Source organism: Amblyomma americanum, chromosome 4, assembly GCF_052857255.1.
Source record: "Amblyomma americanum isolate KBUSLIRL-KWMA chromosome 4, ASM5285725v1, whole genome shotgun sequence".
NCBI lineage: Eukaryota > Metazoa > Arthropoda > Arachnida > Ixodida > Ixodidae > Amblyomma > Amblyomma americanum.
In genome coordinates this window covers 125,061,447-125,087,648 of record NC_135500.1, presented here as the reverse complement: position 1 = coordinate 125,087,648, position 26,202 = coordinate 125,061,447, and the positions used below count along the sequence as shown (strand labels likewise).

General features: G+C 42.7%; 1 protein-coding gene across 2 annotated transcripts in view; it reads right to left on the bottom strand.

Moving 5' to 3' along the window:
- The window catches only part of LOC144128310 (low-density lipoprotein receptor-related protein 4-like), a 342,886-nt gene that overhangs the window by 10,538 nt on the left and 306,146 nt on the right, over positions 1–26,202 (bottom strand). For both annotated transcript variants that reach the window (XM_077661628.1, XM_077661629.1), the window contains exons 21-28: positions 22,555–22,813; positions 16,696–16,858; positions 14,983–15,202; positions 12,585–12,710; positions 10,965–11,142; positions 7,433–7,553; positions 7,232–7,329; positions 4,483–4,726 (exon numbers count right to left, since the gene is read on the bottom strand). In XM_077661628.1, the coding sequence (XP_077517754.1) occupies positions 4,483–4,726; positions 7,232–7,329; positions 7,433–7,553; positions 10,965–11,142; positions 12,585–12,710; positions 14,983–15,202; positions 16,696–16,858; positions 22,555–22,813 (1,409 nt within the window). The remainder of the gene's footprint in view (positions 1–4,482; positions 4,727–7,231; positions 7,330–7,432; positions 7,554–10,964; positions 11,143–12,584; positions 12,711–14,982; positions 15,203–16,695; positions 16,859–22,554; positions 22,814–26,202) is intronic.

The window sequence follows — 26,202 nt, the reverse complement described above, 5'->3', positions numbered from 1 at the left end:
AGTTGGTGCATACTTTCTACGACACAGATTGGCACAGAGCAACGGAACGAGGACGAGAAGAAACACGAAACACAGGACGGGCGCTGTCTCTTGACTTGCAGGTGGTGACAGCTACCAGGTTGACCAGGGCTATGTCAGAGTTGTGCATAGGTCAATGACAGAAAAAAGAGCCAAATGTAGGAGAAATACGTTCTAAGAGGATTCTGGTGTGGGCTAGTTGGTGCGTACTTTCTACGACACAGATTGACACAGCTCGTCCTCGTTTCGTTGCGCTGTGTCAATCTGTGTCGTAGAAAGTTAGCCCAAGTGTTCAACAATGTGTTTGCTTCGGATGACAGCTGTCTGACTGTGCCTTTCGAATGTCTCAAAGGGCTACATACTGAGAAAAAATTGAAGTTGGCATGCACTGACTGATATAAAAAAAATAAACATACGTAGCGCTGCCAGCAGTTGTTTTCACAAAAAAATCATGAATCAAGAAGAGAGTTGTTTTTAATGTGGACCTCTGGGACTAGGCTGCACCATCATTAACCCATTCACTTTATTTTAAATACACATACAAACGGTGCCAGATGCTTGGCTGCTAATTTTTAGATAGTAGTTTTCACACCAGGTGACCCTAGTTGCTCACTAGTTTTGAAAATGTATTGCAAGAAAAAAAATTATTTTCTCGCCACGCCTTTTGAACTTTTGAGCATGACCAAGGCATCGCAGGCAGACTGAACTTTCCGAGGCGCTAAAAATTATGCGCTGCTTTTTGGAAGTGAGGGGATGAAGAATGCAAATACCCTAAACTTTTAGATGATAGCAAAAGGAGCGAGTGTGATTTGATCTGCAAGATGAGCATTATATTACAGTGAAAGCTCGTTAATTTGAACCTCGATAATTCTAATTTTCGGATAATTCGAACTACACTACTTGGTTCGGCCAAGCTCCATAGAGATCTGTGTACAAAAAAGCCTGTTAATTCGAAAGAGAGTTGATTCTGCTACGAATAATTCGAACTACGCGCCGCCGCGTCTGGGCGGCCTGGCACACAACACGTGGCCAAAAAAGAAAAAAAGCACCTCCGCATAGTTAGAGGTTGCGCACGTCCTAAACAGGGACAGAAGATGGAACCAGGTAAAACCCAAAAGCGGCCAACGTGGGCTATCAGCGCGGACAAATTAGGGCGCGACTGCGCCTGACTTCCGCCCGCTTTTAAAACATGGCCGCTGCCACTTCAGGTGCGGCCTCTCGTTTCACCACGAACTCGTCGTTGCCGCTACACTGTGCCTCCTGTTCACGGCAAACAAAAGTCGCATGAAGCTTTCGCTTTGTCTGAAGATGCCCGCAGCACAAAGTTTTAGCGATGAAACACGCCAGATTTTCAGAATGCTTCTAGAATTTCAAGGCTGCTAGGCTTTGCCACTACACGTCGGTTGACGTCAAGAATCGCGGGAGGTTAAAACAGGTTAACTATTTTGGTTCAGAAAGGGGCGCCACGAAGAATAATCTGTCCTCTTTGTTGTCATTGAATAAATAAAAGCTTAATTGTAATTTCACAGCTGTTCTTTTCAGCATTTTACTAAGCATATGGAATCATGCCGTTTCTAAATCCTGGCAGCAGCGGTCTGGCGGCAGCCGCCCGTTTTCCGCTCGCTTGTGATGCTGCACGGCTGCGGTGTGTCGGCATTCCGCCGCGCCGCTCAAAAAGGCTTGCACAACCGGACAAGCGCTGGCACTTTGCTAAGTTCGCTTCCACCCCTTGCTAGAGCTAATGTCAAAAGGTAAACACACCGTGGTGTTATCGCTGCACAGCATCTTGGCGCACTGCCAAGAAATGCGTTGTGGGCCGTAACGGTGTGAAACAAAAGGAAATGTTAGCGCTTTTTTTTTGCAAATTCTTAGGCAAAAATCAGGGGTGGGTGGGCTCATTATGCGAGTGGGTTCATTAAGCGAGTAAATACGCTACATATACCGTAGTGCAAATGGTTATTGTCAGTTTCTTCGAGGCCATTCGAACATTGTATAATTCGAACTATTTTCCCGGTCCCGTGAAGTTCGAATTAACGAGCTTTTACTGTACTCGGACTCTGAGCCTGGCACTTCAGACGTAGCTTGAGCCCCGGCTTGGAAATCCAAAAGTGTGCAAGGAAATATTTGTCATTGTTATGCATTTGGCTGTTTACGTCAGCTATATATTTTGCTAAAAGTGACTGAATAAGAATGCGCTACACTGAGAGAAAATCTTGTCTCATCAAAAGGATCGCTCAAGTGGATCAGTTGCCCCAATAAAAGAGCCAAGAAAAAGAGCTGTATAGCTCCATCCCAAATGAGTCTAGAGGCTTCTCAGTGGCACTATTTCGACTGTCAAATACTTGCAAATCATGGCATAGCAAAAAACAGCAAAAGCTGCCACTTGGCGGTTCACACACCTGACTTCGAGATTTTTCACTAACAAGAAAAATTTTACTGGCTTTAGATCTCCAAATGTCTTGAGAGCCGACTAAAGTAAAAATCTCTCGCAAGCGACGTCTTCAGCACGAGTTGTTACTAATTCCTTCCAGCAACCCACCTTGTGCTGTGCTGCGCTGTCGCAGATGGCCTGCGGAAGCGAATGGGTTAACTTCCAAACTGTGATCATGGGGTCATTTTCAGTACTGACATCACAAGTTTGGTTTTTAAATCCAATGTACCTCAGCTATAAATGTGTCTTTTGCTGTCAAACTTCAAATCAGCCAAAAGAAGCCAAAACACACCGATTTTTACGACAAACAAAAACTAGGTGGAGTTGTCCTCAATGAACCGTCAAGATGTTGTGAATGTCTTGACGCCGTTCCCTTGTTCCTACTTTAAAAGCAGGCTTCCTCAAGACTCCCAATCATAGTGGATTCAAATGTTTGTATAACTGCTGTGTGGCAAAGCTAAGAGAAAATGAGGGATTTAGTAATTTTACATTAAGCATCATGCCCTAGCATTGGCAGTGACAGTTCTGCACGTTCGAAAATGATCAGCCAACAATACAACCTTCCAAAAAGAAAGGTGCTGGTTATTCAGTAGTGTGCTAACATGAACAGTAGAACTCCTTGCAAGACTGATACATATTGAGATGGCTTGCTGCGGTAACTTCTGAACAGAATTTTTTTCATGTTTATTTGTTTGAACAAAACAACTTATCTCTACAAGTTCAGAAGTTTCATGCAATAATTGTCCCTTGGATGTTTGTTCTGAACTTGCGGCTCTGTTTACAGCTGCTTGAAGGCCTCAACAAACTGTGCACTCACTATGCGGAAGACTCAATGAACTGCTCAGTATGTGATAAGGGTAGCTATTTAGGTGAGTTGGTTGCTCATGACGACAAATGTAGCCCCCGAAACACGATGCAAAAGGTGTGATGTCTCTTGTGTGGTGTCTTCATTTTGACCTTGTGTTACGAGCACTACATTTGTCGTCATGTTTAGCATTTGACTGCCATCAAATCTCCTCGAAAGGAAGCATTCAAATGGCAGCTGAGTAAATACACAACCAGTTCAGAGGCCTTCGAAACAAACATTTGGGACAGGTGATAAACAATATATATAGGCCCAATTAGAGATGACAAATGATATACGAGTACTAGCATTATGGTTAAGTTCCACATCACGAAAAACTAATACAGAGAAAGATAAAGAGCTTCCGCAAAGAATCTGTGCAATGATAGCTTTCTAAATTGGATGACTATTGCAACTGCAGATGTAAATAAGGACCAAAAAGGGACACACATAAAATAAACCCATTCAGGCACTGCTTGTAATTCTGATTCAAAGCAAATATTTTTCTGCCTGAACAGTAGCAGTAGAACGTGTCACAGTGACTGGAAAATGTGACATTGATATGCCAGGGTTTCGAAAATATAAGCACCCAAAGAGACATGCTATCGTTTTATTTTTGCACAAGACGGTGGAAATCGAGAGAATAAAAACTGTCATTAATAATGGTTCCAAAAATCTGCCTGCATGAAAATGACCAAGGATGTGTTACCAAGCCCACGGTTTTGAAAAATATTTATTTTGTTCACTAGTGGACAGAAAAGGTCACCCTAAATTCATCTGAAACAGAGAAATTGGTGCTTAGACGTAATACATAGCTCCTTAAAAAGGTGAAGGCAGCAAGAGAGTAAGACAGCCTGATCATACTAAGCAAAACAGCAATAAGCATTACAGGTTGTAGATCAATGGGAGAGACAACCAGACTGGCTTATGATGATAACAAAGGAAAACATAATAACAGGAAAGACTTAATGCAACCAGGTAAAGCTTAAATCATTCATCATGCTGTTGCTTTACCTTGCAACAATTATACCAATAGTTGATAACTACTGAGCCACGATTCAATGTATATGCTTATGCAAGAATAAGACTTTTAAGGAAGCCACGGTTTTTATCAGTGTTGTGCATGAAAGAATAAATTTATTAGTGTTCAAATCCTTCCTTTCTTTCTTCACGCCTGTGCTACACATACCTGAGTGAGACCAAATGGATGGGAGACGCCTTCAATGAGCTTCTGCCGGTTCTTTCCATTCAGGTCCGAGAATTCAATACAGTCAAGCTGCGCATCCACCCAGTAGAGCCTCTCCATCTCGTAGTCGATGGCCAACCCATTGGGCCAGCCAAGGTCGGTGGCTATGATGACCCTCCTCGCACTGCCATCTAGAAACGAACGCTCAATCTTGGGTAGCTTGCCCCAGTCCGACCAGAATATGAACCTGAAACATAGAGAACAAAATGAACAGCAATGCCCACAATCTAAATGCAGTGCATGAGAATGAAACTGCAAACACTGCACGTAATTAAAGGGACACCAACGACAAATTCAAATAGGCCTATATCAACGGATTACTACACTCTAATGACAAAGATGCTACTCCCACCGTAAACGGAAGTTTTATAACCAAGAGGACAGTAGAGAATGAAATACAGGTGTCGCCACCACTGGCTGTTTTTGCAAACGAACCGCAATGACATCAGTACGTTTATACTGTATGCGGTTCTTTGAGATCAGGCTACACACTCTTTTACCTACTTCAAAGCAGCGATCATGCAGTCCTTTTCGGTACTGACATCTAAGTTTGAATCGAGTGGGGGAGAAAAAAAATGTTTCTTTTTTTAAAATAAAGATTTCTCACCGATAAGTATGAACCACAGGCCAACATAGCATTATCAAGTAAGAGCATGCTACTGCCCCCACAACACAATCTAGACTCTGCTGCATATCTCAACCATGTCTCAGGCTGCTCGGAGAAAGATACTGCCTCACGAAAATTTGACTCCTATTGGTGACTTCTCCTACCTAGGCATTCTTCTTCAACGTCCTGCTTGCCCCACTTGTCTAATGCGAGTTCGTGGTGTTTCCGACAGGTGTTCTCCACCTCTTTTGGTATAAAGATTTACCTTCACCAGTTCTATCCATCATTTAGCACGCTAGCACTACAGCCCACAATCATGGTCTTCACCGGGTTCTGTCTAAAGTCCAAGATATAAGCAGGTGGCAATGAGTACCTCACGCAGCTTAACCAATGAGGAGGCAGTGCGGTCGCACAGCTGCAGCCAATGAGACAGCAGCTGTATTACAGCTCCGGCCGTGTAGTGTGCGTCAGCGCGTGTTCTGCAGATGGTATGGGATTCTCGCTAAGGACTCTGGACGGCACAGACGTGTGTTGCTCTCGCTCCCTCGAGCAAAGCTAGCACATCTACTTCGCATTTGAATAACTATACAAATTGGCTGTCATTTTTTTATTTGTTCCCAAGCTTCTACCCTTCGATCTTCGATGCCCATTTCTAACACCCTCTTTATGACATACCCTTCATTTCTCTTCATCAGATGACCAAACCAACAGAGCTTTGACTCCTGTAAGTTTGCTTCCATGTTTGCCACCTTAACTTTGTATCCTATGTGGTCATTCCATACTCGATTCCTTCTGGTCACACCACACAACCCTTAAAGCATTCTCATTTCAAAGTGCTGTCTCCACTGCATATATCACGGCTGGTCTCACTATCATCTTGTCAGCTTGTGCCATTAGTCGGAAGAGTACCCAGCTGTCTTATAGCACCTGTTACACATTTACTGGCCCAATCTTTCGACTTTTCTTAGAAAAGAATATAGTGATTTTTCAAAAAGCATGAAAATGACCACATCACAGAGATACATACTATCACAAGTGTTCAGAGAAACTAGCAACAAACTAGCCAGCAACTAAGATTAATCCTCATGTTTGATGTAAGCAACATACAATCCATCCACTACCTAAGGGAACTAAGCGACTACAAAACCGTACTTTCATTATTCACCTTCTCTCTCCACTCAGATAACACTTACAGCAAGTAAAGCAGTTCATATTCTTTAGGACATTACCAAGCTATATACACAGAACCTTATAAATTCTTTTTGGGATACAAGCAAGGCTTTAACAAATGCGTAACTACAGACAAGTGACAGAAGATTATATTTACAGTGCCTAGCTATAGCAGCCAGCATAGTAAACATACAGCCAAAAGTGTCTTTTTCAATAAACAGAAACATTATGTGCTGTAACACACAGAAGTATTAGGCATTGAGACAAGAGGTGCATACAATGTCCCGGTATACAAACTTATAAATCATGTTTCTTGCAAGAAGCTTGCTCAACACGAATCGTAGAAGCATGCCTAAGCAAATAATTACATTTGTTCACAAATATCAGTGCTTGCCAATCACAGTGCTTAAAAATGTTTACTCTTAATGCCTGGATAACAAGGCTATAACCAAGTAAGAGCTAAGCTTAGTCTGAGTAAGCATCACTAAAGCTCAGTAGGATGGGCTATGGTGCTGGGTGACATAATTAGGACTTGTAAAGCAGCACAAAATAAAGACAATTACAGACAGCAGAGCGATAATATAGGCACTGACTATACAATTAAAAATGTGTGAGTCGCTGGAAAAACGTTGTTTCAATACGTTTCACAAGTCATGAACGGCTTCTTTTATGACAGCTCGCAAGTGACGTTATGAGCACACAAGAGGTACTTACTTGACCTGAACTTAGATGTTACTTTATGAGAGATGTATGGACTAGCGCATAGATTGCTTTTTGTGAACTCATAACTCGTGTTGAGGACCGAGCATCATCCAGCTAAAAGCTAGACACCTAATCCACTTTAAGTGAGGAGTGGCAAGGTTGTCTCAAAAGCAAATTCCAGTCTAAATAGCTCACAGAGTCTAGCTTGCTTACCCTTTCTCGGGAAACAGGGCGAGCGCACGTGGCTCGTCCAAGTCAAGATTTATCAGTAGTTTCCGGCTAGATCCATCAGCCCGAGCGACTTCAATTGTCTGTGCAATAAGAAAGAAGAAAAAAAAAGGGCCTCTCAGTCAGGACAGGCAGCGAAAGCTATCAATTAAACTGTGAGACAAAGAAGCATTCTCGCACATTCACCTTGCGGCGCGAGTCTGCCCAGTAGATGTTTCTTGCAATCCAGTCCAGAGCCAATCCGTCAGCAGCCTCGAGATCAGTGTCAATTATGACCTCCACATTGCTTCCATTCAGGTCCACCTTCCTGGAGGACAAAGGTAGGTTAGGAAGGTGTTCAGCAGCTCCTCTATGTTTAAAAATTCGCACCTAGTTTTTATGACACAGACTTAAAAAAATAACACTGACGAAGCAGACAAAACTGTGAAGAAACAACTTTCTTGAAAGACAGTACTTCCAAAGTTGAAGTTGTACAGCAAAACCTCATCAATTCGGACTTTAAGGGGGCCAGAAAAAAACATTTGATTTATCTGAAATTTCGACCCCCAGCAAAATGCCAGGGCACAACTGCTGCAAAATGGTAAAGGCCTCCACAGCTTAATTAATGATCGGATACAGTAGCAGTGTTGAGGCTCCTACACATTAACTGCGAACAGCATGCGTCGAGTGCACATGTTCAGCAAAGTTAAAGAACAGAACCATACAGATGAAACGGAGGGAAGCACTACAGCGCCAGGACGGAGAAAATTCTAAAAAGAAAAGACTAGTGGTGAGCTGTGTTCGGCTGACAGGCCAATGCGCAGCTCATGGCTGTCGTCCCCATGGGCTGCTACGAAGCTCAAAAATGTGAAACCAAATGTGCGGCCGGAATATTTTTCGGTGAGAGGGCCCTATGAACATTGTCGCTCCTGCCATAGCGCACCCGTTAGCAGCAGCAAAACTGTACCATGCAGTTCAGGCTTGAGAAGTTAGGGATATGTGGACACTCCCTTCCTGTGCCAGTCGTACCTTGACACAGCCCCCCATTGGGAGCCCGTTCAAATTAACCAAAATGAGCTGAGTTGTGTGTGAATCAACCAGACTCTTAGTGCCACAGACTCTTGCCAATACCCCATTGGCAGTCCAAATAATTCGAATAACTGAAATAACAATTGAGGGCACAATTAACGACCTGTTACTGTATTTCTGTTCTTTGGTGCCGACAAATAAGCTACACTTTTCAACAGTGCTACTATATATATGTGCATATAACACTTTATTGCACAACAAATGTGAATAATTACAACTGGCTACATGTTTAGTTGAGTCATAGTTACACATATATAATGCAACGACAATGCAAAGGGGCGTTTCAGACTGCACAAGAATGAAAAATTTGCATTACTCTTATAAAGCAATTTCAGCCTGCTCAGCTAACTACAACCAAGGGCACGAAAAAACAGTAACGGCATGCAAAAATATGGAAGCAATGTCTATGTTGGTATTATATGGGAAGCATCACTTCAGAAATGCATGGCATCAATCAATGAGCACAGCGAAGCCTTCGACGCATTAACTCATGCAGTTTTCCACGTGGCAGAGGCCGCAGCCGCCATGCGGTGCAACCACTGTTTTGTGATTTGCACTGCCCAGCCTGTGCCCGTTCACCCATTTTTTACTTTTTGCTATTCCACTTAACTCTTTTAGAGCTTTAATTCTCTTTCTCAACGGCTTGCACTGCGTTCAAACTACCCTCTGCTTTGCTCATGCGCGCCGCGCGACCCCATGGTCATCGAAAGGTTGGCTTCTCCTACTATCCCGCGAGTCTTGTGGTATAAGTCACTGTAGCTATCATCAGCAGCAAGAAAAAAAAGTTCGCGTCATATTCACACCTAGTTTTCGAATATAACGTCAGATGCTGAAACCAATAAAATGAGGAAAGACACTCGTGCTATATTCGCTTAAATACGGCATTTTTAACATGAATGCTGTTTACTTAAATGCTTCTTCATAGCAACAAAGACAAAAACTCTTATTTGATCTTCAATTGATTGTTTGAATGCGTTAGCAGCTAAATTTTCGTTGTACCCGAGGTCAAAACATAAAGTTGCTTACATCCCAGGTACAGACACTAAATTTCATGATAACTGAGCTGGCACACTCATGTTCACTACGTCCGATGTCAACACATGAAGTTCATTACATCTGAGGTCCAGGCACGAAATGTCGCTATATATAGGGGTGGAACTTTTTTCTGTGTTTATTTTGGAACGGAACTTTTATTTTTTTTTTACAAATATTATTTCCTTTGAACAATTTTCTTTTTTTTTTGTCCAGTGAAATATAATGCTCAAGTGCAGTCAAAACTGACATAGAATTTATTTGGGACATTTAGCACTAAATACAACACAACCAATCATATTAAGAGTTATACGCCTGCACAAGGAAGTTGTACAGTCGTAAGAACATGTGAAAATGTCAGAGTTAAACAAGTCATGAGTCAAAAACGTGCGGGACCGCATAATACCATCCGCGTGCTGATGGCACACTGCTTGACTGTCACAGAAGCCATAACTTGAAATTTTTGCTTCGTTCATGCTTAGTTTCACTTTGAGAGTGGTTGCAGTAAAACTTACTTAACCAAGCAGTGGGCCTAAGCCAGTGATAAGTCTGAGTAGACAGACTACACTCCAGCAGGCAGCACTTGACTAGGATGAGGAGCCTAATTATCTACAACCTCTGGTCTGTTCACACATCAATGCCTCAAAGCTCACAACCACTGAACCATGGCACTATATTTCAAAGATACCGTTGTTTCACCGCATTCATGTTTACAGCACTTTATAATTTTCTCCTGTGACTTACTGTAACTGGTGCTGCATAGTCAGCTAGCTGTGACATGCATCCAATAAGTACTGACCTTTCTCGGTTAAAACCGAATTTCATTGATGTTTTTCGGTTTAAAATGATGTTGAATTGATGTTTTTCGGTTTAAACTGAAAAGTCCAGCCCTACTTATATACAAGGTGGCATAATTAGGATTGTTAGACACCACGTTAGCACACAAAAGTTTGTTATATCCACGGTTAACACACGGAAGTTTGTTGTATCTGAGGTTAATACATGAAATTTCATTATATCTGAGGTGGTGTACTTAGTGTCGGTATATCCGAGGTTAACGCACTAAAGTTGGCTATATCTGAGGTGGCATATTAAGGTTATGTATATCTGATGTGGCATACTACGATTCGTTATATCTGAGGTAGTGTACTAAGTTCGTTCATAGCCAAGTGGGCAGGTTGCCGCCTGCCACTGGCTACCGACAGGCAGTGGTCGCCACTACTTCTTGCACGGACCCTTCTAATGCTAACACAGTGCTAAGTTATGGAAAAGGGACAGTGAAAAGGAACTATCCAAGAGTGACAAGGACTAGTGAGAAATTTTTAAAAAATGGACAATGCTACATGCTTCTGCACAAATATTGTGCTTTCTGTTTTCTGAAACATGAAAATCTGGCATAGTTTAGACATCAGGGCCCATAAGAAGCATTGTTTTTAAGGTATTTGCAAACCAGTACTTTTAAAAGCTAACTTTCAAATAAGTTATAGCTGGCTCAGAGAAAGTTGCTAAGTGAACCATTCTACCAGCATAAACATTTTTCTACACACTTCCTTGTATAAAAACCCTCATCATGATATGAAAACTCAAGAAACTATATTAAGGAACGCAATGATCCCACCTGATCACATCCAGTGTAACATCAGTGTAGTACAGCTTCCATTCATCATAGTTAAAGTCCACAGCCACAGCGTTGTAAACATTGCTCAATGGAAGGTGCATGTCAGTGCTGTCAGGCGTGTCTAGCGAAATCTGCCGAAGACTACCCCGGTTGGCAAACAGCAGGAATGCTGATGGAGCTGAAAAAATCAAACAACGAAGATATGTGAAGTGATATTTTTTCTTTATTAGCTGAAATATCGAGCTAGTTGCTAATGCTAACTGCCATTAAGAGCCAATCAACCTTACACATGTAAGAGATTGTGGCAAAGTTCAAGCCAGGAGGCACACTAGTACCTCCAGTAATCATTCATTGTCAAGAAAAAAAAAACTTATGACAAAATAATAAGGGTGCCCTGAACTACTGAAAATGGCAGCATCTTGCTCTATTAAGAAGCACAATCAGTGAGCCCTGTTGTTGAACCTTCAGATGACAAAGAATGTCATGTGGCTCTGTTATAACAGCATTTAAAGAAACATTTTCAATCACAATGAGTAGAAGGCATGTAAAATTATTGAATTCAACAACATTATCTAGAGAGGCAATGTCTTACTGATGTCTACTTCAGAAAATCCGGGCTGGTCCTGGTCTTTCTCCTCCTGAATAGCATTCAAGTTCAACAAACAAACTGTGAACTAAACATTCAGCTGGAGATAAGCTAGACTGCCTGTGGATGCATATGCTTATCTTAGGTGCCTAAATTTGAATAAGGTATGACACAATGCAAAGTAGTGATTTGCCATGAATCCAGATGTCTACTATTTAAGACCTCGCAATAATGTTTTTAGCCCTAAGGAATGAACGACAGCATGCTTCAGGTGCTGTTAATTTTGAACACCTTGTACTCTTCAACGAACTTGGTTTCACGACATCTACAATCACAATTTTCTCGAGCCATAAGGCATTTTTCTCTTTCCTAACTATACACATTGTTAAAGATCGTGGAAAAATCTAGGAAACAGATATGCAGATATGGCTTGAAATGATGCCATATGATATTTAGCAACTAATTGCCATGACAATAAATATTACAGCTGTTGCTTTGCTCCGTGGTTCTCAAGTGTTCTTCGTGCATGACCGTTATCTGAACACCAAGCCCTCCATGACTGTTTATGTTTACCTGCCTTTCATGGCAAAAACTAATTCTCCACGAACTTCAGTGACCGAGCAACTAAATGCTAATTGCAGTAACCGAGAGCACTGCTTTGATAAGTTGGTTTATTTATTTCATTTATTCAATACTGGCGGCTGCCTTTTAGCAGCCAAAGTAAGTTTGCGAGGATACGATGGCTGCAGTTGGCAAAGGGCAGGGTTAATTGGAAACATATGGGAGAGGCCTTTGCCCTGCAGTGGGTATAGGCAGGCTGATGATGATGATGATGATCAGCCAAAGGAGTAGAGCTTTCCATGAAGTATACAAGCATTTCACAAAGCAAAAGGTAGAGACAACAAACCCCACGAAAAACAGCAGTGGGAGAGTACATGTTTCATACCTGATTCAATTAATCACAACTAATATAAAAAATCAGAGACAGAATAACTGCAAACAAATGCATTTAAGAATTGACATAATTCAATTACCATCATTGCACGCCCGGCCATCAGGCTTTAAAAGGACGCCAGTCGGGCAAGCACAGGAAAAACCATGCGGTTTCCTCAGGCAGAGATGGCTGCAACCTCCGTTGGTCTTCCCACACACACTGATGCCTGCAAACAATATTGCAGGAGTAATGATGTGATATTTTTTATTTCACGCAGACTGCTTGAAAGATCGGCAGCCACTCACTAATCATATCATAGAAACACACCAGCGAGTAACAAAATATCTTTTATGCTGTCACTTTTACGGCCAGACTCGTTTTGATTGCCAAGAGAACAGTTTGCCAGCACGTCACAGAAGCTTGCAGATGTAACAAACAATGCACAGTAGCAGCTCTTTCTATTTCACATTGATATTCATATTTCAAAGTGCTGCATCTCTGACCTGGTTGCACACACACTTTTCTAGACTAGATGGGAACGCGATATAAAGCCGAGCCCACTTGTAATGGTAGCAGATATAATGGACACTCGCTCATTACGAATGAGAACGGAGCATGAGTCAAAATTTGCATTACAGCAATGGCAATTCATCTCAGATAGAGGGAACTACTGCTGCCACATGAATCAGTTAGAGCGAACGAGAAGGCCCAGTAAACTTGCCCCCACAGTCTAAAAACATCTCCTTCCTCACGGCCACATGGCGTAAGGGAGGTACTGAAACTGGAGATAACTGCCGGACAAGGTCAATGATTGTCTGCATGGGTGCTGGCTGGACAAGCATCTTGAGTGCAAGGCTTGGGCCGTGGAGGATGCGACACTACTGTCCACGGCCGTGGTTTGACCAACGGCAGCAATTCGAGAAGCTTGAATGTCTTCCCCACTGGTCATGCGGTATGCATCGCCTGCAAAGTCGGCTCTTCAACTTCTGCTACCGCGTGCAGGCAGCGTGCAGGTAGATGACAGAGCAGCTGATACACTCTGTGCACACGTGCGCTGCGCTATTTTCGTCGCTGCATGGGCCCAGAATTGACCAATGACATTGCCGAATGTTGACGTGACATAGTAAGAGGACTCCCAGACCACCAGGCTGTCCTGCCACCAGCTGCTGTTGACACTTAAAACATGATTAGTTATACTGAGTCCTTAAAGAAGACGTCGGCAGCAAGAGTTTCAGCGGGAACATGACGCGCTTTAGAGCTTGGAAAGCGAACCGATAGGATCCACGTTGAAGAAGTAGATGCACATTTGCATGAAGTAGTGCATTTTAAGTAACACATGTTACTTTTGCTGGGGCATTAGTGTTTTTGCCTGTAATATGGTAGGTCCGCTTACTATGATCATCCTATACAAAGTATGCAACCCGTGTGACCATCAAGTTTGTTATAAGTGGGCTTGACTGTAAATGCGTTTACTACTATAATTTTTGCTAAGGTGTCCATACGTAGCATTAGAAGCACAGGAGCACCTCAGGTTGAAAATCTTGTATCAGCACTCCATGAATTGCTGATGTCATCGAACAGGTTATGCACATTTGGGAATGAAAAAAATTTGGGGGACCCTTATGCTGCATCTTTAATAAGGGTATGACGTGACAACATTAATGTGTCCCATTAGCGGTTCCTCTTGCCCCCGTAGACACGAGCACTGTTTCCTATTTCACAGTCACAATTATTATGTTAAAGACCACACGATGTACAATTAAGCCACGCTTTAAGCAAGCCATACTGATGTGCCCATGTGGCCTAGGAGTAGTGTGTCTGACTCGCAACCCAAGTGTCAGGTGTTTGATTCCCAACTAATTACCCCAATTTTCCTTTCAGCACAATTCATTTCCTTTATATACTTACATGTCCAAACAATGTTTGAATCATGTTTTAAGCTGCTAATCACCAGTTTCCTAATTTAATCACTTTTCAAATAATCCGCTTCACATGTGATGTAGCCACCATTTTGACCAATCCAGATATTGTCGCTCACAGCTACACCACCACCACCGGATTTTCTGCAAAATGGGAGTCTAATGCAACAGCATAGAAGAAGAGGAAAGATTCTCATCGCAGCCAAACTACTTTAAGCACAGGTGTGAGAGAACGCTAAAGGACCAACCTGCAGTAAGAACATGAGGCTGAATTTAAAGGTGAGAATTTATAAATTTTGAAGTTCCTGTTCTGATAAGCAAAGCAGAAATACTCTTCTGAAATTGGTAATAAATGCAGACGTCAATGGAACACATGTGACAACATGGAGTGCACCCACTAGCGATACTCTTAACCCCACATACAATTCTGTTACCAGTACCAACCAATAACGGCTGAAAGTGATGTTACCAAAGAATGGTTGCAACATTCCGCTCCCTAGATCTCAGTCATTTATATCCGCATCGCTTGAGCACTCCTGTCTTGGGAAATTAGTAGGCCAAAGCCAAATTAACACTAACCGCTCTGCTCCATGTTCACGGCATGGATGTCCATGAGACCAGCCAGGTTTGCTCGAATGACATGCCCGTCCTGGCCACTCGCATCAGCTCGGTGGACGGCCTTCGTCTCCCAGTCGGTCCAGTACAGCTTACCCAGAAAGGCCAGCACACCATACGGGTGAGCCACATCCTGTGCAAGCACCTTACGGTTCTTCCCATCAAGGCCACTGGACTCAATCACCTGGGCACAGGAGGAGAATTAGCGCAATAGTAGTAAGTAAGTGCATATGCAACTTGTACACACAGGGCAGCACGATATCATCTTAAGGTGCGTGAAGAAATCTAAGCACATTACATGTGATGCTGTTGCTATATTCTCCTTTGCTGAATGGCTACAGAATTGAACTGCTGAGACCATGGTTGCAGGATCGAATCCTGGACGTGATGGCCACATTTCAATGGAGGCAATATTGTTACAGGTTACGGCATACAGTGTATGCCATTCAACAGAGCGCTGTGCCCGATGAAGACAAAATGCGAAGCGAGCGCGAGGTGCGAGTGTGCGGAAGATTTAGGAAAATCGCCGCCGCCGGTTGGGTTTTGTCGTGGTTCCTGCATCCCTGGGTAGGTTTTGGAGTCGTTTCTGCTGGGCGAGCCTGTCAGCCCGTAACAATATGAAGAAGTGCTTGTGTACTCTATGATGTCAGTGCACATTAAGGAGTTCCCCCAGAGGTTGAGAGGCTGGTTGAGAGTTTCTGCAATCGATGGCAGTGGGTCACCCTCCCTTCACAGGTGTCAGGTGATGGCTATTAATTTGTATGAAACCTTCGACAGTCCTCAACCTGCAAGTCGCAGCATTGTCATCCGCGGTGACGAAGCCATAAGAAGCAGCTTGAACGTCCAGCCTCTCCCAGCCATCAATATCCAAATCCTCGCCGGACACTTCGGTAATAGGCAGAGCAACCGGTGCCATCATAAATTCACATTTGCAAAAACAGTTCGGGATTGTGGTCGCAGTCCCACTGTTCCAAAACATGGCCAGAAAATGAACAGCATCTACCAGACTAATCCGCAAATTCTCATCTTTGCGATCAATCTTCGCAAGAAGTCTCCTCTCTAGAAGTCCCTTAAAATGGTGTTTTACATTCCGGATTATTCCAGCAACCAGTGGCTCTAGGTGGCTTGTCGTGTTCGCAGGCAGAAACATGATGGTGACATAGTTGCAAGTCGCTTGCTTGGGGTGGAAGGAGCACTAAGCGACAAAAAGCAAAATTTCTGTTTTAATGCCATTTTCTGATCTAAGCTGAACAGTAACTTATGGAACAAATCCACGGTCATCCAATCTTCCTTGTTTGCTTTATATAAGCAAGGTAAATGTCCAGCCAATAAAAAGATTCTCGGTTGCTTAACTTTACCGAAGACGATGAGCTGCATTTTTTATGATTTGCAGCATTGCAGCGAGAATGTACAGAAATTCTTCCTTTACTTATCTGGCCACTGTGGCACACAAACTCCTGTCAGGCTGCAAGTTGAGAAAGATGCCTGCCTCATCAGCATTGAAAATGCTGCACAGCAACTTTAATTTGCTTGTGCACATATGATTTCACTTTCACTTGTCAAATTCAGCTGCCCAAAACGAATTCACAGGCAAAGAAGTTGCACAAAATGTCGTGGCTAATTCACTGCTATGCCAAGGAAAAAGAAAAGAGCAACATAAACAAAAGGTGCACTCACGTGCAGCTTGGCATCAGCCCAAACAAGGCGTGATGACTCCTTGTCGATGGTGAGTCCGTGGGGCCAACCCAGGCCGTCCTGCACCAGCAGGGCCCTGTTCTCTCCATCCATGTCGGCAGATTCGATCCGGATCTTGTTTCCCCAGTCGGTCCAGAACATAGCACTGCAAGTGAAGTCGGTTCGTTCGGCAAGGGTAGCAAAATGGTTCAATTACTTTCCAGCCTTCTAGATAAATTATATACTATTGGGTTTTCTTTGTGGGCAAGTCTGCCAATTGAACAGTGGGTAAGCGATTAGCTACAAGAAAGATCAATTCTTATAATCTCACATCAAATACTTATAATCTTAAAAAAAGATCAAATACTTATAATCTTAAAACACACAGGCAGTAAACAGTTTATGTATAAAGTTAAAGTTTCCAAGCAAGAAACAGCATGTAAAGTCATTAAATTGTATAAAAACATTGAAATTCTTCACATTTATACTGGTGCCTTGTGTATTGTATTTTAATTTCTTTTTTGTACATTTTCCTTCCAAGGCCCCCACTGCTATTCTGACTATTCCTGGCAGTCATCAGTAAGCATAGATAGCACAACTAACCTATTATATCAAGCCAACAGGTACTGTTGTTTCCAAGATGAAATTTTAAATTGAAGGAGCAAAGCATACTATGTGTATAAATGCTGTGTAAACAGGTTGGCGGCTTCAAAGATATACATGTGCTGTCTTAGATACAGAAGGATGAAGAGTGGTCTAAAGCTAAAAATCTTTATACTTGGCAGGTGTATCCTAAAAACTGATGAAATCCAAAGTCAAAGTAATATCTGTAGGACAATAGAGAATGCACACCAGATATCTGCTAGATGCTTACTGGAAGTTCTAAGGTGATTGTTTTGGGTGTCTAAAGGATGTCCAAAACAGATACCTGGGTTCTGATGGCAAATTATGAAACCCAACAGATATAAACATATTCCATTACATTATCTGGGTTCTGACGGCAAATATGAAGCCTAACAGATATAAACATATTCCATTACAAGAAACATTTTGACACAATCTGAGTCTCACAAAAGCGCTTTGATACATTTCGACAATACTGTCAGCTTTATGTCGGGAAAACTGCAACCCCATGTTTCATTTCATTTTCGGCGTTGCTGAGGAGATCCACTCTTGTCTGAGCCTTTCTGAAGGTGCCGGGTATGCTCTGAACAATTCCATGCCACCAGCAGTGCAGAGGATCGAGTTTTCTTCAAGACGGTCCAGGATCAGACCTCGCACCATGCGGCGCAGTAGCCAAATGTGCTTCGCGCGAGCAACTGAGTTTTCTTTGTGTGTGTGCATGATCGGAAAGTTTAGCATGAAGAGTTCTGCAACTTTATATACTTGTTGCTGACATACAATTGTGCCCCGTTAATATGACAATGATTAATAGAGACGACTCAAATTAAGGACAATTTTTCTGAGGACATAACTTCAACACATTTTTGCCTCGTTAATATGGAAACTCGACATTTAGACAATGGACAGAGTGAAAGTACATGATTCACAACAGCACAGCAAAGCCGGACAAAAAGGAGACCAGACAAAACAAGTGCTTACTTCAACTGAAATTTATTACGGGAAGGGATGAATATACACATCTTTGAGCCATACAAAAAAACAAGCACAAACAGAACCGGCATACAAGGTACAAACTAATGCGCACATGTCCAACAACCAACAACAAAAACACCCTGGCCAGTGGATGATAACACTGGACGCATCTTTAATCACGCTACCAATCAAGAAAGGCACCCTTGAGGAAATCTAGTTCACTCTGTGGCACCACTACTGAAGGCCGGCTTATGCAAGTGTCTCCAGAATTACGCATGTAGTGCCTTCAGTAGTGGTGCCACAAAGTGAATCAGACTTCCTCAAGGGTGCCTATCTTGATTGATAGCGTTATTAAGGATGCGTCCAGTGTTATCTTCCCCTCGCCAGTGCATTTTTCTTTTTGCTGTTAGACACGTGCGCATTAGTTTGCGCCTTGTATGCCCCTTCTGTTCATGTTTGTCTTTTTGTAAGATTTGAAGATGTATATATTCTTCCTTTCGCGTAATAAATTTCAGTTGAAGTCAGCGCTCGTTTTGTGTAGTTTCCTTTTTGTCCGTGTTTGCTGCGCTGTTGTGAATCATGAATATATACCAACTCGCCCAACTTTCTTCACTCATCGGTGAGGATTCATACACCCCATCGAGGCCCATGTATTTTTGTTGCGTTAAAATGGATGGTGATCAGAACAAAAACTCAACTATCCAAACCAAATGGTTTATTTACCATGTCTTGAGCGCGAAGCACCAGCGGAAGGCAGTGCGAAAGTGCATATGCTTTAGTGACAGCCTTTTATCGCATCGTGGTTGCATGCATTATAATGAAAATGTGCACAGCTGATGCGCCTTTTCATTTGCAATATTATCACTGTGGAAGAATCTCTCTCACCAGCCTGAGATGTTGAAAGATGCTTTCAGCTGCTGTCAACTGACTGGATAGAGATTTTTACCACTGGTTCGCGTGACTCGAATAATGATGGGCCACTATGAGCTTCAAGCTGCACCACACTATTTTAAAAGAATTTTCTTCGTGATTCATTATTATGAACAACTGACTTAGGGGACAGTTTTGCTCGGGAACCAAAGTGTCCATATTAACAGGGTTATATATTTTAGATATTTTTATTCTCCTATTACCTGACTGATGGTGTCTTCAGCTGGTGGCTTTATTTATATATTTATTTATTTATTTGCATACCTACAGTGCCCTTGCGGGCATTAGTGTAGGGGGGAAAAGAAAAAACCAATATGAGTGAACAGATGATATATAATACATATTCAGCTACAATTTGAAAGGCAGGAAACTAGCAGTGAAAAATAAAATGACAAGTATACACGTAGTTGTCTTGACATTTGCGTCACTTAATCACACTGTATCGTGGAAAGTGGAAAAACAGGCATGAGAAGTTAAAAGCAATGCTAAAACTCATTAAAAAAGAATATTTTTCAGATCTTGGATAAAAGACGAAGGGGTCCCGGAAACAATTTCTACTGGCAAACCATTCCACTCATGTATTGTCTTAGGGAAGAAGCTGTTCTTAAATAAGTTTATCCGGCAAGCATATTCACGCACTTTTCGGGAATGGTCCGTTCGTGCAGATGCATATGTTGGTTTCTTTAGATATCTACCTTTGTCGATGCCTGTTCTAGAGTAAAAGATATTATAAAAAGCGACGAGCGCAGGTATTTTCTTCTGGTTTCAAGCAGCGGCCACCCCAGGTTTTTGGAAAGATCGCGAGATTTTTTCAAAAAGTCATAATTACCTGACACAAAGCGAGCAGCATGTGCCTGCACGCGTTCAAGTTTTGCAATGTTGCACTGGGTTGACGAATCCCAAGTACTGCAAGCGTACTCAAGAATGGGACGTACATTTGACAGAAATAATGTTTCCTTTAGCTTAGTTGGTGCCTGATTAAAGTTTCGTCTGAGGAAATTTAACATTAGACTAGCCTTCAGAGTCATGTTATGTTATGTTATGTTATGTTGTGCTATGTTAGTTATGTTAGTTTAGATTGCTCTAGAGCACTCCGAGAGGTGACCGCATATTTGGCTGGTCGAAACCAGATGCTCTGACTTCATTCGGCTGGTTCTTTCCGTGTGCTCGCCTTCAGCTCAGAGCGCTCTGATGCGCTCCGAGAAAAAGGTCGGAGCGGCTCCGAGATGAGCCCACGTGACAGAGCCACTTCCACCATTTCGCGAAAGTGGTGCGAGGCCTCGGTGTCCCCTACATGTAGGTAGAGACAAGTGTAAGCTTTTGACACAGTCACGTAGTTGTCGCGTTTTTTCTGTGTTGTGTTTTGCAGGTGCCACGCTATGTGAGGCAAGATGTCCAATAGCCACCAGATAACTTACGCTAGGAGCATGGTCTGTGTTGCTGACACATGACAACAGTGATTCCAGCAGCAGCTCAGACGAGGACGACAGTGCTAACCACAAGGCGATGTTCGAAATATGTCCCACGGGATGCTCATTTTTGCCGGAGACAGAGAGCCGGGGTAGCGATCGATACAAGCTAAGTGGCAACAGCGATGAAGACTGTGTGTGACCACATGCAGCTACTGTTGACACCAGTAGCAGTGCCGCGTCGTTGTTTCAGAAGTTACATCCTCCTTCTGCTTCCTGCGCTTCCGCTCCAAAAATTCACTGCCCGTTTGGCTCGTCCAATCTCGCTATGCACTCATAGCAAGAGTGGCTCCTACTCTGCCAAATCCTAACGGGATTACGGAAGCGAGCAGTCGAAGACACCATGAATACATACATATATATATTTTTTGTGAATTTTTGTGTGCCTCAAATTTTTCCACTCAAAGATTTTTTTGTCTTTGTCGGCAATAAATATCCTGTTTTTTCTTTATGACATTGAAAAGAATGCTTTTTTTAGCTGCACTATGATATGCTGTAATAAAGCATGATCTTTAATGGGTGATAAAAAAATTTTTACACGCCACTCTGCATTGGCCTTTTTCCCGCAGTAAGGAGGGTTTAAAAGGGTAGAACCAAGAAATTTTCGTAGAGTGTTTTTGCTTGAGAATGATGAGGCAAGACATTAGTAAGCATGGATCTCCAGGAGAAAAATGGCTGCACTCTGTAAATAATCTATGATCAAATTTTTTCTCCCATGCAGTTTCAGTTTCACCAGTCGAACTGCAGTTGTGACGTCACAAGCAAGTACGAGAGCATGTAAGGAAAAGAAAATTGTGGTATCATAACTGTTTATTCACTCACTGTCGTTCCGGCTTCTAGGGGAGGCTAGTGGAAGAGTTAGAGTAAAGTAAACGACAAAGTAGCAATTATATTGCAGTTTCTGTATGCCTCACATGATTTCAAACCTACTTGTGATGACATAACCACGGTGCGGCTGCTGAAACAAACTACATGGGAGGAGAAATTCAATTACAAATTATTTGCTGAGCGCACATGAATTCTATGTGGTGTTTTATATGTACTAATGTCTTACAAATCATTCCAAAGCTGAAACACACTGCAGAAAATTGTGCATTTTTATCCCTTTAATGAGAGACATGGGAAAGGCCTTTGCCCTGCAGTGGGCATAGTCATGCTGATGATGATAATCCCTTTAATAACTGTTTACACTGCCTCATGTGATATGAGTTTCCATTCAAGATTAATGAAAAATTTGCTTGTGAACATAAATGTTGAAGTTGAAACAGTAATGGCCTCATAAATGTGCAAAATTACAAACTGCTGAAAGTAAACGCGTAACTGTAGATACAGCTTTCAACACGCACTTTAAAATTTACAAGAGCTGTTGTTGCACTTTCTGCAAAAATTAGCGCCATGAATACTGTGTCAATACAACAAGAGTTAAATTTTTCGTGCAAGCTATGCGCTATATCAGGGGTTCTCAAAGTGGGCTCCGGGGAACCCTTTGAATTGCTTTTTAGGTTACCCAAGCACCAAAATCTATTCATGCCTTAAGCCCTTCCTTTCACTTTGGGATTGACCATACTGCAACTTTTTATAGTAGACTGCTTCACAACAAAGCCGGTCATTATACTACATTCAGCCATTTTTTGAAGAGGCCACACTAGTGCATTGTTTTTTTTTTTGTTTGCAAGTATGTTTGGCATGAAGTGACAGAAGCCAGGATATGAAGGGTACATCAGCACCTTTTGAAATTTGTTGGAGTTCCACAAGGCTAAAAGGATCAAGGACTCCTGGACTATGTATACACACGTACAAACACATTTAATACGCAAAGTAAACAACAAGAAGAAAACATGGTTGACACACAACACACATGACTTACCCTTTTTCATAATGCAACACAACAGCACGGGGGCTGTCCACATCTTTCCAGACAAGCACATGCCTGTGCCTCCCATCCAGCTCAGAGACTTCAATGAGGCTCCTGCCAGAGTCTGTCCAATAGAGTTTGCGGCCAATAGTGTCTACGGCTAGACCACCAAGTGTTTCAAGACCAAAGGAAATGACATCCTTCGCTTGGCGTCCATCAATATCACAGCTTTGAACAACATGGCGTTCGGCGTCGGCATAGTAGATTTGTTCTGAAAATTGCAAGAAGTGTAAGAAAGAACTCTCAAGAAACAAGTTTGCACACATAGCAAGACATACCATAATATGTTTCTGAATTTATTTTGGTTGCAAATTGACAAGGCATAATAGCATAAAGCCACTATTCCCTTTGGTTCAAAACTTTAAACAAAACTCCATGGCTGCTTCTTATCAAATGGCAACATTGTTCCCAAAGAAACTAGGGAAGGCAAATGATCTTACCATCATTTCTATTTTATGCTTTTGTTATGAAGTTCAGCAGCAGAGGAATTTGTTACTGCCTTGATTACAATTGGTGCCTCATGACAGTTTAAACGAGGAAAAACCAATTTTACAGTTTACTTTTTCATTTTCTTAATCCCGGTAATAAGCACCTCTTCAAGGTTATCCGGTATACACTAAGCAGTTTGCTCTTAAAAACATTCATGACTGCAGCCCAATCTCAGCCAATTTCCTACAGATGTACTCAAGTTTGGTGAAGGCCTATCATTCTGGCATTTGAATGAGGGCACATAAAATGTGTGACACCCCACATTACTTTCAACTCCATATTCAGTTTGTGCCTAATCCATCTTATTGCTGCTAATAACTAGCATCAAAAGCAAGGCATGACAAATTTCACACAATGCTTAGCAGTTTGTCCTGGTATGTAATGTCTGCAGCAAGCTGTTAACAACGCAGCTGAAATACACGTTTCATCATAAAATATGTTGACAAATGCAGCAAGAAGCATAATCCATAACTACAGTGCGACAGACAATACACACAAGGACACAACAAAGCCTTTCTTCTTTGTCTCATCTGTCGCGCTGTATTTAAGGAATACCGTTACCAACTAGCCCAACAATATACCACGTTGAAGAAGCATAAAGATGAACAAGTGGATGAAGGGGGAGGCCATAATTTGATGAAAAGTAGACATCCACTTATTTGAAAAGATGATGATGATGAGTTTTAATGCCGCAAGGGCACCTTTGGCCGGTGCCATGGCGCAAGGTGCTTTTTCTTCTACACAAGGAGGGGTCATAGACCCATTTTCCAAACATTTTCCCAAGATAAGCTGAGCTCCAGGGAAAGCATGCACCAACTGAATCAGAGGTGGGCCCCCCGGCAGCACTGGGGATCGAACCCTGCACCTCCCACACACGAGGCAGATACTCAAACTAGGCCACCACTAAAGTCATCGACTGGAAGGAGCTTTTCATGACAGTGCACGAAACAGTCCCACCCTCCTGCCCCCACCATAACCTCCCCTTTTTCTCAATCCATCCTTCTCCAGCCTTTCGTCCTCTAGATAAAGGAGCCGATATATTTCTCGTCATGGATGACTGCAATCTCCCGGTAGAAGACGAGTCCTTTTGTTGAAACCTTGGTTAATGGACTGAGGATTATCAACTCTCTCACTCAGTAAGTTTGTGTTTCAAAGTATCATCCTGGCTCTCTTCAACTGTGAGTTGCTGCATGGATGAAAGCAGCGACGGTAACCAAGACTGAATGTGGTTTTAGAGAGGCATGATTAATCTAACACTGGTAACAGTAGTGATGGTGATGAGGTTGACAGTGGCAGAAGCCGACAATAGTCCAGGCTTATCCTTCCTCTGAATAGTGGATTAGAACGTGTGAAGTCGACGAGAACACAGACAGACCCACAAATGCCAGCTTGCCAAAAAAAAAGAAAACGGGAAAACAATTGCACTACAATTGAGAAAGCTGTAGATTTTTGTTCCTACATGCGATCTCCATATCTTGCTGAGCAAGAATAACTGTTCGTACGGCTTTGTAATGAGTTTTTGTAATGAGTATAGGAATTCGAGCTGAAATGTGAACATGGACCAAATGTGCCGCAAATTCGGACCAGGCTCTGAAGAGTGGAAAAAAGCCTCGCTGAGCCGAGGCGATGTGGCGCCAGTGTGCCGCTCTGTGCACATAGCCTTCTACCGGCGATTTTGTTCTTTAAACAATCACAAACAAGTGCGCGTTGCACTTGTGTGTGCGGCCAGTGAGGAAAACAGCTTAGAACGAGAGCCATGAGCAAAGATATATTTATTTTCCGGCTCCCTTGCTTCGCCACCCTCTGCAGCCCGCAGTACAGTTGTACACAAAGTCAACCCAAAGACACAAGACCCCCTCCTAGCAACATCACGCATGTAAAAGATTCAAGATGAAGGCAGAGGAAAGCACGAAAGTGGCCAGCACATGAACGACATTATTAGCGGGAAAACTTTGACAGTCGATAAGTCGAATAACGTTTTTGAACAGTGCCCACGTAAAATGCGGTGGACTGAGTCCGATGCAAATGCCAGAGCATTGCACAGCGCCCGCGCGCAGCTGCACTAACCGCATCTATTAGCTGTACAAATAAACGCATGTTGGTTCCCTCTTTACCTCATCCTATCCACAAACGCAAATAAGTCACCACGCAAGTGCAACAAGCACAGTTACAAAACAGTTTACCAAACTCACTGCTATGTAGACTGAATGCCGCGCACTACTTTAGCGACTTCACCGTTTTGACTTGGTTAGGCCTGGCCTGGCTTAGCTGGGCTAGCAACGCTTTTTCAGTGGGATAAAAATAGATTAAATGCCTACTTCATGCTACTGCAGGCGGCGGCGCCGAATTTACATATCTTGTGCAGTATACACTCTATTTACATCTTGACATGCGTGCTTAAGAGCCGAATGGCAGAACATGAGCAGAAAAAAAAAAAGAAAACCTCTCTCTCTCGATCCTGTCTCGGCCAGCAAGCAGAGCATTTCGGAAACAACGCTCGCCTGCATTTCGTGTCTTCTGTCCCTCACACGATCACACTTTCCATTTGCGACGTTTTTTTTTTTTTCTCTGGACGGCACCAGAAGAAAGAAGGTATTGCTTCGACAGGAAAAAAATTCAACCACTTGTTGCGCGGCTTTTCTTTGTTGAAATGCTAACAAAAAATGAACCTCACTGCGACGCACTCAAAACACGGATTCTGACAAAGATGCCCACACGCCATTAAAATAGAGTCATCGTCATTACATATCCTGCGTGCCGGAATGGTCCGATCATATATTGTCTGACTGCGGTAGCTCGGGCTCTCGGCTACTAAGCCCGAGGACGCGGGTTCAATCCCGGCCGGGACGGCCGCGTCTCGCGAAATGCAGAGCAACCGTATTATTTGCAATGTCAGTGCATGCTAAAGAACCACAGATGGTCCAAATTAATCCGGAGCCCTGCACTACGGCGTCCCTCTCGCTTTGGGACGTTAACCCCCATATACCATACCATACCATGCATATACCATACCATGTCTGCCACATCATACCATACCATATATCATACCATACTATACCATACAACACAAACGCGTGTCTCATAACGAAAAAATGAAATGCGCATTTATAC